The sequence below is a fragment of the Penicillium rubens genome (genome assembly GCF_028828025.1).
Source record: "Penicillium rubens strain IBT 27055 chromosome Unknown utg000004l_segment0_segment0, whole genome shotgun sequence".
Taxonomy (NCBI): Eukaryota; Fungi; Ascomycota; class Eurotiomycetes; order Eurotiales; family Aspergillaceae; genus Penicillium; species Penicillium rubens.
This window is the reverse complement of record NW_026890602.1, coordinates 3,962,882-3,974,500: the sequence shown is the minus strand read 5'-3', so window position 1 is coordinate 3,974,500 and position 11,619 is coordinate 3,962,882. Positions and strand designations below refer to the sequence as shown.

At 49.7% G+C, this 11,619-nt stretch overlaps 4 protein-coding genes across 4 annotated transcripts; 2 read left to right on the top strand and 2 right to left on the bottom strand.

Annotated features, from left to right (window-relative positions):
• Window positions 1-387: 387 nt before the first annotated feature.
• Window positions 388-1,224, top strand: N7525_011472 (bifunctional phosphatidyl-N-methylethanolamine N-methyltransferase/phosphatidyl-N-dimethylethanolamine N-methyltransferase; the record flags this gene model as incomplete). Its single annotated transcript, XM_002560537.1, has 5 exons — window positions 388-436; window positions 493-532; window positions 617-633; window positions 690-1,116; window positions 1,167-1,224. The coding sequence occupies 5 exons, from the start codon at window positions 388-390 to the stop codon at window positions 1,222-1,224; spliced, it is 591 nt and encodes a 196-aa protein (XP_002560583.1).
• A 2,577-nt stretch (window positions 1,225-3,801) lies between these two features.
• On the top strand, window positions 3,802-4,231 carry N7525_011471 (uncharacterized protein; the record flags this gene model as incomplete). Its single annotated transcript, XM_002560538.1, has 2 exons — window positions 3,802-3,924; window positions 3,965-4,231. 2 exons carry the CDS (start codon window positions 3,802-3,804, stop codon window positions 4,229-4,231), a joined length of 390 nt encoding a protein of 129 aa, XP_002560584.1.
• Window positions 4,232-4,459: 228 nt separating this feature from the next.
• N7525_011470 (RXT2 domain-containing protein) lies at window positions 4,460-6,219 on the bottom strand (the record flags this gene model as incomplete). Its single annotated transcript, XM_061215502.1, has 4 exons — window positions 4,460-5,643; window positions 5,714-5,867; window positions 5,959-6,080; window positions 6,147-6,219. The coding sequence occupies 4 exons, from the start codon at window positions 6,217-6,219 to the stop codon at window positions 4,460-4,462; spliced, it is 1,533 nt and encodes a 510-aa protein (XP_061068014.1).
• A 427-nt stretch (window positions 6,220-6,646) lies between these two features.
• On the bottom strand, window positions 6,647-10,619 carry N7525_011469 (uncharacterized protein; the record flags this gene model as incomplete). Its single annotated transcript, XM_061215501.1, has 4 exons — window positions 6,647-8,412; window positions 8,465-8,578; window positions 8,639-10,250; window positions 10,326-10,619. 4 exons carry the CDS (start codon window positions 10,617-10,619, stop codon window positions 6,647-6,649), a joined length of 3,786 nt encoding a protein of 1,261 aa, XP_061068013.1.
• Window positions 10,620-11,619: the final 1,000 nt, after the last annotated feature.

The following is an 11,619-nucleotide window of genomic DNA, read 5'->3' as shown; positions in this document are numbered from 1 at the left end:
CCATCACTCCCAGGAACTTGGGAGCGAACAGCTCGGCATAGTATTATGGTCGCGGTCTATCTGGCCTGATTGGCGGGGAAGCTTTCGTTTGTATGGAGCGCCCTGGGATGAAGTTGATGCCTGGTGGGTTTAAAGGGCCTAGGGGTTAGAAGAGCTAAAGACGTGCATCTCAGATGCAAGGGCAGTATCAAAAAGGGATGGCCGAGCAAAGAATCGAGAAAGACACGATCCCGTGACCGCGGGACCCGTGAACCCGTGGACGTCATTTTTGTTTACTTAAGCTGTTAATCCGGGGCCAACGGTCAACTTCGTCTTTCCCCTCTTCTTCTCCCCTTCCTTTTCCTATTCCTCTTCTCTTCACTTTCCTGGTTTAACGATTTTTGCGCCATGGCCTCTCTTACAGATTTTGTCGATTTTTCTTCTAAGCCTTTACTATGTGAGTTGGTCTCTCTACAGGATCTCAACAATTTGCATGTGATTGACCCCCAACAGGGTCCGCCGCGACTATTGCTTTTAACCCAATTTTCTGGAAGTGAGTACTCCGTGTCCATCGCGAAGATAAAACTACAATGGCAATCATTTATTTCATGATAAATAGCTAATATGAGCTCTCTAGCATTGTTGCCCGCGCAGGTTCGCCGATTCCACTCGAGTACTGTTGCGTTCGACCTTGGCTAACCGGTGAACAGAGTACCGCAACCACTTCTTGACTCGCCTCTTTGGAGGCGCGTACAATGGCTGCTACTTCCTAGCATTCACCATCTTCTCCCTCGGGATTCTCCGTGACCATCTCTACCAACTCGCTCTAGCTGACCAGCCCTTCTACGCACCTGTCCACCAACCGATTGTTGGAGGTGTCTTGTTTGCTATCGGTTCGGTCCTGGTTCTCTCCAGCATGTGGGCTCTTGGTGTGACCGGTACCTACCTTGGCGACTACTTTGGTATTCTCATGGACGCTCCCGTCACTGGGTTCCCTTTCAACGTGACCGGCTCGCCGATGTACTGGGGTAGCACCTTGAACTTCCTCGGTGTTGCACTTTACCAGGGCAAGGTTGCTGGCATTCTTTTGACCGCCCAGGTCTTTGTCCTGTACTGGTTCGCTCTTGGCTGGGAAGAGTAAGTAGTCATTTTTGAAGCTTTCCTAGAACCGAACTGACTGTCTCTAGCCCCTTCACTGCTGAGATCTACGCCAAGCGTGAGCGCGAGCGCGCCAAGAAGCAGTAAACGCCATGAGTGTATACCAGGATTGGCTGGGACATTCAACATCCGCAATCCGCACATCGAAAGAGAGGCCGCGAGAGAGAGGCCAGGTTGCTCAGACAACTTGATACCCAAAAGTCTGGGGCTGCCCATGATAATTTTTCCAGCACACGGATGCATCCGAATCTTCAACGATGCTGGACCTGTAGACGATAGATCTTTGCCTTGTCCTTGATACTGGACAAGGCCCCCACTGTGATTTCCCTTACGCGACTACCAAAGATATAATCCAATCAACCCCATCGCGCCAAAACTGCAGTACGACTGTGAATCAGTAGACCTTTGTTGCTTATTTGCGATTGCCGAGGATGTATAAGGGAGTTTGGAAGTGCTTGTCTGTTTGACTGCAATGGGTGAGATATTCTACAGACAAAAGGATGCACCAGACAATTAAAATAAAGGGGATTTGAGACTTAACATTATACACTTGTGTTCTATGTCTTCTCATACACTATGCTTCTACCATGGAGAATACCAGAATGGCAAGCTGGTGACCACTGAACAACAATCTAAGCATTAAGATACAGTATGTTCATGAAGACTATACAATGTTAAGACTGATTATCTGCCTGATGCTTGGTCTGTCAAGCTCTATTAAGTGCTATGCAATTGCTTAGCTAACTTTTGTTTGTAGAGAATCAATTCTTTCTCTACTCTCCTATTTCAAGTTTGAGAGCATATATTACCTGAGCCATCGAGTTTTATAAGCCAAATGGTATTCACACAAGCAGCCAACCGGACGTGTGCCCTTGTTGAGAAGATATGGGCTCAGTTGTCAGACTGTTATGCTACAGCCTAATGCCTTCGCTTGATTTCGGTCTATACTCATCCCTCAATGTAACTATACAATGCCCCAGAGAAGACAAGCCGGTTCGAATAGAGATTGGGTGTCTTCCACTGTTTCAAACCGTATATCAGGTACGTTTTACTTTCCCTCTCACCTCTCAGGTCATCAACCTGAGTCAATACCTTGAGACCCCAAACATAAAACTTCAGCGAAAACTAAGCAAAGAGCAGTGCAACTGCCAGTCTTTCGCCAACGTTGGTTCCTCGAGCTCACTACCATTGCATATGTACCATCTGATGCATGGCTGGCTCAACCTTCCAAGGTTCTTGCACCTGCTCCCAGGCGATGAGTAAGTGAGGACCTAATGAGAACTCCGTTGACGAGATATCATATATCATTGAACTCCAGCAGAAACAACCTAGTCGGATGCCACGAAGCAAAGCATGGCTACAGTCATCGATTTGAGCCTACCACCTAAGGACCCAAAGTTTGGTGACCGAGATAGTCAACCAAGAGCCAATTCAATCCAAACCTGAGTCCCAACGCGCCAAATGTGCTATGCATGACCTTCTTTGGCCCCTTGGGGTGGACTAACCCAAGAAACTACCCGTGGACGACACCTCGCCCTATGACAAAGCCTGGACTGATAAAGCTCGTCAGGAACCAATAGTCTTCGCTGACCTTCAGCTTTCTAAGATGGGAGGGAAATCTTCACAGCGAGGATCATGCTGGGTTGTTTGCACTGTGCTTTGGATTTGCCTGTGATGGTCCCAGCATTTCGACTACTGCCTCACAGGCTCAGTAACCTCGCCCTGCTTAGCAGGGGTGATCCCAGTGGTTTTCCCAGAAGTGCAGGAAAGAATTTCGAGAATCAGATTGGGTGGGTTTGCCTTGCGCTGTGAATTTGACTGCGATGACCCCAAATCGGCGCCGGCTACGATGGACTAGCCGTGCGGAATAAAAGGCGAGCCATCATGTTGGAACTAGTGCTAGTCCTTCTTTTTATTTCCACTGCGGATTTGTCCATCAGTTCCAGATATCCCGGGCATTGGCTGTGGACCAACCTAGGAACCACTGGTGAGAACCATGATGAACTCGCCTTGCTGAGCCAGATAGCAGGGCCACCCTTGGACGAACACTCTCGATGGAACGGAGTTCAGAAACAGAAGTGGTGGAATCATGGAAAGACGCAATCGGGGAGCACAGAGAAACCACTTCCAACGTTCAGGGTGATCTTTTAAAAGACGAGCGCTCCGGCCCTGTCAATCGAGGCTGGGGTGTTTAGTGTTACCGTGTCCCCCGAAAAAAAGAAGTGAAAAATGGCAGAGCAAGGAGGCAGAAAATAAGAAGGAAAAAGGAAACCAGACAAACCCCAATGTGGATCTACGACTAAGGAGATGAAGATGCCAACAGCAGAAGAAACGCATCCAAGACCCGAGAACAGATCATTTAGCATGTCCAGCATCTACTTTCCGTAGTAGATGAATCCAAAGAACCTTCGAATGTAAAATCACTTTGCAGGCCCATGACCTCACCGTATACCTAGGTATATGCTGAGAAGACTCGGCTAATCGTCGAGTCCATGAACCTGAACGAGGACCGTGTCGACATCTCCAGGAACCAGGAAGCCACTGACCCAGGGAAGTCCCAGGTCTAAACTGAAGACCTGGGAATAGAGTCAGATGATACTGTGATAACCACGACTTGCCATACCCAGACAGACGTTGACAGCTTGCGCACCGAGTCTTCAAGGTATGGAAATCCTGAAAGATGAGAATTTGACCGTCAATGTGACATCAACCGAAACCCCTGCCCATAGAACACATTTCTCGGCTATGCCAGGGGAAGAAATACAGATACCTGCTGGAATTGTGGCAGTGAGTATCAAGCGTTGCCCAAGTGCCAAATGGTCTGCAGCTGCAGAGGCGGGGTGGTTATGACCTCAAGGCTGTCATAGGCACGCAGGACGAGGCTCAGACCAAGGAACAAACCTACGATGCTGATTCCAAGATTGAGGGAGAAGATGAGGACAATACCAATGATAAGGGCGAGGAAAGGCAAAATCAAGATAGTGGCACGTGGACAATCTCACCATGCACGCATTGTCTGCTCCCCAAGTGGACTTGCGTGCCCTACTGGGATGGCCCATGGACATTCCAGTTGTCATTTTACTACGTGGATTAATTGAAGATTACTTGTTAAACCCATAAAAAGTAACCAAAACCATGTTTATTATAGAACTGAGGGTATATACCGACGCCACATGAATCAAAGAGCCCAAAGAGACACAGACAGAGACAGAGACAGGGTAGTATGTAGGGTTCATATCACAAGAGACCAGGACATGACAATCCGAAAGCCCAAGATCAAAGAGAGGAAGCAAAGAAGAACAGCACTGCCAACAGCTACCTCTCACTGCCGCCTTCCCCTTCCCCTCTTCCCCTGTGTTCGACTCTCATCAACAGTCTCAACCTCATCCTCATCAGTCCCCTTCTTCAAGTCCTCACCCTCAGCAAGTCCCCACTGCTCACGATCATACCAGTCCTCGCCATCGCTCATCTCACCAACATGCCCCTCGGCCTTACACCACTCCAGAACATCAGCTTTCATGCGGCAAGATCTATTCAGTGAATCGAGCATGTGCTCGACCCCACGCACCGTCTCTTCCTGCTTCTGGATATACGACCAGAGCAGGCGGCGGGTTTCCTCAGCTTCGGCGGCGGGAAGGCCGAAGTTTGGATCAGGGCGGATGTTGTCCGGGACGAGGAAGAGGGGGTGCGGGGTTGGGAGTGGGAATGCTGTCTCGGAGGAGAGTGGGGAGCCGTTTTCATTTTCGTTTGGGTTGACTGCATTGGCTTGCGCACGCGTTGTCATTCGCCGTGGTGGTTCTGGTGAGGAGCCGTCGTGCATTTCCTGGTCTTGTTCTGTGTCGTCATTGAGTTCCGTTGTGTCGACGGGATCGACATCTTTCGTTGTGTCCATGTCCTGTTTCCCGTTGAGGGCTGGGTTTATGCTCGCCCCAGCTTCGGCATCGTCGTGTTTGCTCTCCTGGGCAAGACTCGAGGTGTTAGGGTGAGGTGGAAGGTCTTTGACGGTGGCATCGGTCTCTTCTGATTTAAGCTGCAGGCCGTTCTTGGCGGTTTCGGCCTCTGCTGGGACCTCGGCCATTTCCACGTCATTTTGCGTTGAACTAGTCCGGGCTTGTGTCCCGTTCTGTGTTGGCTTGGAGTCCTGGGTGGCTGTTGATGCAGATACCTTTTGTGCCACGTCCTGCGGGCCATTGAGATCTCTGTTGGTCGACGGAGTACCAGTCCCACTTGTACCTTGCTCAGCATATACGCTCGGGTCAGTACTGGCAAGCCTGGGGTCGAAGATCAAGTGATCATTAGGCGTCTCGAGAGCACCGCACGGCATCCAACTGCTATCACCGAGGAATTGCCTATGCAAGCTCCTGGCGCGCCAGAGCAAAGCCCGTTCCTGACGGAGCTTGTGTTCGACCGCTGATGTCATTTTCTCCAGGGCTTGCGATGTGTATGCTTGGGACATAGAAGGATGGGTGGGGAGTTCGGAAGGATGCTTCAGGGGACACAGAAGAGCTAGAAAGGAAAAGCAACAGATCAGCCATGAGGCTATGGACAGTATTGAGAGTGTAAAAAGAGAACTTACTCTCAAGCGCAATGCCAGAGAACGGGTTCTCTTCAGCAGCCGCAGCATCGGCCTCGGAATCTTCATCATCCTCAACCAGCTCCTCTCCCTCTGAATCATAGCGAACCGGGTTCGGCTGAAGAATGTAACGAGTATAACCAGCATGATCGACTCTCTAATCGCCGTCCAAAAGTCAGTTTCCATAAAATCCGAGTTTCCATCTTATCGCCACAGCGCCCAAGTCCCGGAATCGGCAAACCACGCACCTGCTTGTAGTAATCCTCGGCGTTGATGTAGCCCAGTGCACCCTCGCTCACATACTTAGCATTAGCATGCATTTTGTTCCCCCGGTTCGTCGGCGCCATGATGGGGTCGTCCGGGCCATTCTCTGGCGAAGGAATATGTCAGAAAACCATTATGCTTGGAAAGACAGACTGCTTGGTCGGGAACCTACCTTCACGCTCTCTGCGCAGAGCCCGCTTCATGCCGGTGATGGTATCGGCGATCAACGCCGCTTGCGCCGCCATAGTTATGGTGTCGGCAACGAGGCTGTCGGGTCAGGCAAGTTGTATTGCGCGTTGAGAGGGGGATTGTCAGGCAAACGGGGCGTGGGAACGGATTCCCGAGGAGGGGGGAAGTAAGAGGCCGGATACTTCGGTGCTGGGGCCTCAATTATAGCTGCAGATACTGCGGGATCAAGGGAAGTGAGCTGAAATGTCTTTGAGTGACTGTGATGAAGCTCTCTGACGGCGAGACATACGGAAGACCGATCGCCGCTAGCCTCATTAGGATATCTATCCAGGTTATGTGATAAGGGTTGGACACGTGACGTGCCCTCATGTATATGTCAACATACAGAGAGAGTTGGGAATGACTATTTTATATACGATATTTGCTTATTATGAGACAGACCAATTCATCCACAGCAGGTATTTCAGATTCTTGTCTTATCATTCAATCGTCGGCATCAACCCATACCAGAACCCCCTTCTTGTCCGACCTCATATCCCCCGTTGGAAGGACGCGGAGCGTTTTGTTGAAGTAGATATCAATAACTACCAGTTGTGGCTGAATCCATAAGCCACGCTTCGCTGCAAACAAATTGAAGTTCACTGTGTGGCGACTCAGCGGCACAAGCTGCACAACGGTGGTCTTCGGTCCGCTAAAGGCAAAGTGCTCGCTAGCTTCCATGACCAGGTTGAAGGTGAGGAAATGGGTGGAGGGGTTCTCCAGTACATAGCCCATATGAATCAACCCCGCCATACTGCTGGATGGGGTGGCTGATGCAAGGACTCGAGGTTCGCCCATTGGGACCACAAATCGGGGAATATCAAGGACGGTGGTTGTGACTGAGTTCTCTGCGTCCGAGGAAGCTACAGATTCAGATGACTGCCGGCGCCAATTGATCTCCAATGTGCAGGTGAGCGCAGTTGGCCGGCGGTCTCCGAGAAGGAGCTTCTGGACATCGAGGCAGAAGTTGGATTCTCGCAGTTCTTCCGGTGCGAGATGTGGTGTTCCGGGAGTCACAAGCTCCTCTGAGTGAACATCGCAAACGACTCCCCCGTTGGCTTCGAGAAGAACCAGGGACATCTTGTCAATTACCAATGGCTCCAGTGCAAAGGAAACTACCTTGGAATTGAGGTACCATTTCTGGAACAGGCCTCCAGGACTTGGCGCAGAGCCATCCTCGAGTAAGTTGTCGCTAACTGCGAAGAAATTGGGCCATGGCTGAGGGTGAATTGCCGGCAAGAATTCATAGTTTGCTTCAAACGGCCGAATAAATGATAGATCCACGGTAGTATTCTTCATAATCGGGGTCTGGGTATCAGACACCAAATGGTACACAGTCGAAACTTCCAAGGTGAAATCCGTAGCCTCCTGGGTATCGACCAACACAATTGTAAGAGTTTTCTGGGAGGAGCGCTCCAGAACACCCACAGATCGTTTCAAGTAATGAGACGGCCCCTCAATCGGAGTGCTGGCGCCTGATTCGAGGAGTTCGGGGTTGCTGTCGCCGTCGAGCCACTGGATTTGAGCTGCGGACTCGGTGCCGAATAGTCTGATCTCAGCAGATATATCGGCAGCTTCGTCTTCTTCATTGTGTATACCAATCTGAAGCATCACTCGTTCATTGGTGTAGTAGGTCCGCTTCAGGTTGGGAGTTGTGAGGCGGATCTTGGGAGGCTTAGGCATAACCTTGCACCTGCCAGTATCCCTATCCTTGCCCACTCTCCTACGGGTCACGCCCTTCTGGGTCTGCTCCCACCAGAACGATTCACGCTGTTCTGGTTCAGTGACCGCATAACCCAAATCGAATTGTTCTTCTTCAATCAGCATGGTGATTGAAGCAACCCTGGCTTCACCAGCTTCGCGAGGAACACAGGTGAGGTCAAACACCTTGGTCTGGGAAGGCCCCATAGTCAGATCTGCTATACCTACCAATGCGGTCAGTCCACCGGCTGGGGATTGAACCGCAGTATCAGCGTTGCTCGGTTCCCGGAGTGGAAGAGTTGCGATACAACATGAGGTTGTGGTGTCAGCATCCTGGTTCTGGTCAGATTGAACCTTTACCGGTCGAAGACATCCTTCGAAAACCAGTTTGACCTCCGAAAGCCGAATAGGCGCCGAGAATTTATGAGCACAGGATGTGATGGCAAGCTGTGCATGTAGAGGTTCGCCAACGTTGCCATCAGATTTCTCGAACACCAGCGACGCGGTCACTTTGAAGACAGGTGTCAGTGCAATCTTTACATTTCGGGCTTTCCAACTCACGACTTGTTATAACATCCTCTGCGCGAAGGATAAGAGAAGGTTTAGGCTTTTCTGAGGGTAAACTTTCAAGACTCTTGTGGATGTCATAATGCCACGCAGATCTAGGTTTGAGATCTATCGGAATAAATATTAACATTGAAGACAACATGCACAAGATAAATGGAATCGACTCACTCTTATTCAACAGCTCCCAGTCCACTCGCAAGATTGTCTCGCTGTCCTGCATCCTGAGGGCACATTCTCTGAGCGCCCGCCCGAAATTGGCCATCAGATGCCACCACCCTGAGCGGCGCCAGCTAAGAGTAGACCACAGCGGCCGAAGAAGGCCATGCGCTTCGGACCATGAGCCAATACGCATATACTCCTCGGCCGCCTCAAGACTCAAGCTCTCGACTTTCCTTGTTTGGTCGCGTTTTGCGAATTCCTCGATAGCAGCCTTCAGCGTGCTTAATATTAGACCAGAATGGTCGAAGCCAGTTCGTCCTTCTTGGGGTGCTTCGGCGTGAGCGTCGGGAACAAGGTACGTGTCGTACAAGTAGGATTTATTTGCGAGTTGTGAGGCGGGTGATTGCCCGGGGGGCTTGCGATCTTCCAAGGGGATTTCCTGGGCAAGGGCACGTCGCAACATCGTATGTTTCGCTGAACGGTGTAGCCAGTAACCCTCGTGATGGAGATGTTCCCAGGGCCTGACTCTTTCCCCGGTTGGAATCGATTTCTCAGGTAGAGCATAGAGCTTTCTGGGCTGCTCAGAAGAGATTTCGCTGGAGATAGGCGGAATTTCCGCTCGGCGGATAAGCTGTGCCATTACCATCGACCAACGCGCCTCCCAGGCCTCCCACCCGTAGTGTTTACTGCCCTTTCCTCTGCGATCGACAATATCCTTTACACGGACTCTGTGGTCAACCCAAAGCCGAGCTGCAGTGGTCGTCTGGCCCGTCCATAGCAGGCAGCGTATAATCCGAATGGCCAGGGCGTCGGCCAAAAGGCGCGCATCGTTGAATCGAGGATTCCAGCCTGCAATATTTTCGAAGACTTCATGCCCAAACAGGGTTTCGTACGCACTCTCATAGTTCCGGCAGGCTGCATCCATTTCTTGGCGAAACTCGGCAAAAATTCCAAGCTTGAATTCATACCGTACGTTCCAGCCTTGGGACGATAGGGTCTGAGAAGTTCCGGTCGTTGGTGGTGCGGTCGGAGGGGGGATATTCCCCCTGTTCCGTTTACGCCTGGCATGCTTTGACAGATCCCGATAGTATTCAACAACCGACGGTTGCAGTAAAGAGAAGAGTGATTTCACAAAGTCTTGCAGTTCCGATGAAGTCGCGTCTGGTGGAATCACAAATATTGACCTGGGGTCAAGGTTTGTTGCCCGCCGAATCCCCGCAATTCGGTCATCAATCTCGCCCTCATAGCCGCCTTCTTCTCCGTCTTCTGATAACAGAACGACCACGAACCGCGTCTTGTACCCGGAGGATTGCCATTCTTTTTTCAAGCTATTGATCTCGATCTTGAGTTGATTGTCTCGCAGCGAGTTCATATTTGGGTCCAGCGAAAACGGGAAGAAATTTATCACTGCTGCTGGAACCAGGTCCTGGTGTTTAGTTACCCATAGAGGTGTGAGCAAGCCATCTGGGAAAGTTGGGGAACCCGGTGACAGAGGCGATATCGGGGAGTGGAGGACATAGTGTGCGCTAGGCTCGGAGTGTTCATTATCATGGTCATCACTGGGAGTAGTTGGTGGTGAGGGGATAGGGGGGTCAGCTTTTTGTGGAGGGAGTCTGCATGACTGTGTTGGTGTTAGCAAGTAGTCCGCAGTACGCTGTGAAACCAACGGGATTAGGATCATAAGGTATCAACATACGCGGCCAGAACTTTTGATGCGGTAACCAATATTCGCAATCGTAGTATTCCCGCTTACAGTAACTCTAGACTTCCATGGCGATTGAGAGCTATCTTCCTCTAGAAGCAAGCTCCGGAGCTCCTCCGCAACAGCCCCGCTCAGAGGTGGGAAGTCTGAGAAGATATGCGTCCCCTTCTCTGATAGCAGAGGATAATCCGATGGTGTTCCTGGCTCATTTTCAGTGTCTGCCTCCAGCCCTGAGAGTAGGACTAAAGGCAGATTGTGATTGACGTAGTCTTCGGGGTAGGCGTCCATTGCGGGCAATGGCTATTTCGCAGCACGGTCACCACATGTCTAGAGCAAAAGGAAGACGTGGAAATCAACGAAGGGACAAGCTGTAAAAATCCAGGCTGTTAACGAAAGTCAAGCCCAAATATACTTGAGTGTCAATGGTGTTTGGGGGTAAGATAGGCAATGAGGGATACTGCCATGTTGGGCGGTCAACTATATATGTTTACTCCGGAGATCAGCTGGGGGTTGACCATGTACTTCTTATTCTTTTGACATATGTAGATCTATATGTAGATTTCTATGTTGAAGCAATAGGCTTGCCATGTAAGTTGACTTATATAGTGTGGTAAATATAAGATGTTTAATTGGCGCATAGGTCATGGCAAGTATAAGTCTGAACATACTATAGATCCGCTATATATATTTGCGTAAGTGTTTTACTATTTTACATTATATACTATTTCGCTTTCAAACATTTTCTATTCAGATTTATATACCTGCATACCTTTGATGCGTATGTTGTAGATATATATTTACCCAGTACTCCGTAGTCTAGATGTGAATTGATCAGTATCATCCTCGTATAGCCTATTAAGCCTATTGAGCCTATTAAGGGAAGAAGCAATTTGGAATCCACGTGAGATCTCAAATACTGATCCAATATATATGTGCGATGTACGATGTACATAGTATCTATAGTTATTGATCTAGTATATATTCTACTCCCTACTCAACTCCCTACATGTACTTATACCACTATCCTACTCCCAAGTATCGGCAAATTAAGATCTTCTGTGGAGAAAAAGGCGTCAACGCTAAGAGATCTCCAAAAAAATAAGAACTCCCTTTTCATTCCCTTTAAACTAACTCCATTAATATCTTTTTGTTCTACTATTCTCTCTTTTCATCCGTATAACCGGGATCCCTTCCTTTTAATCTTCTTACGCTCACTCCCAATTCCCGCCCTTTTAATCTCCATCTCTCATTTGAATACCTGTAAGGGGGGTGGGACACACCAGAAACC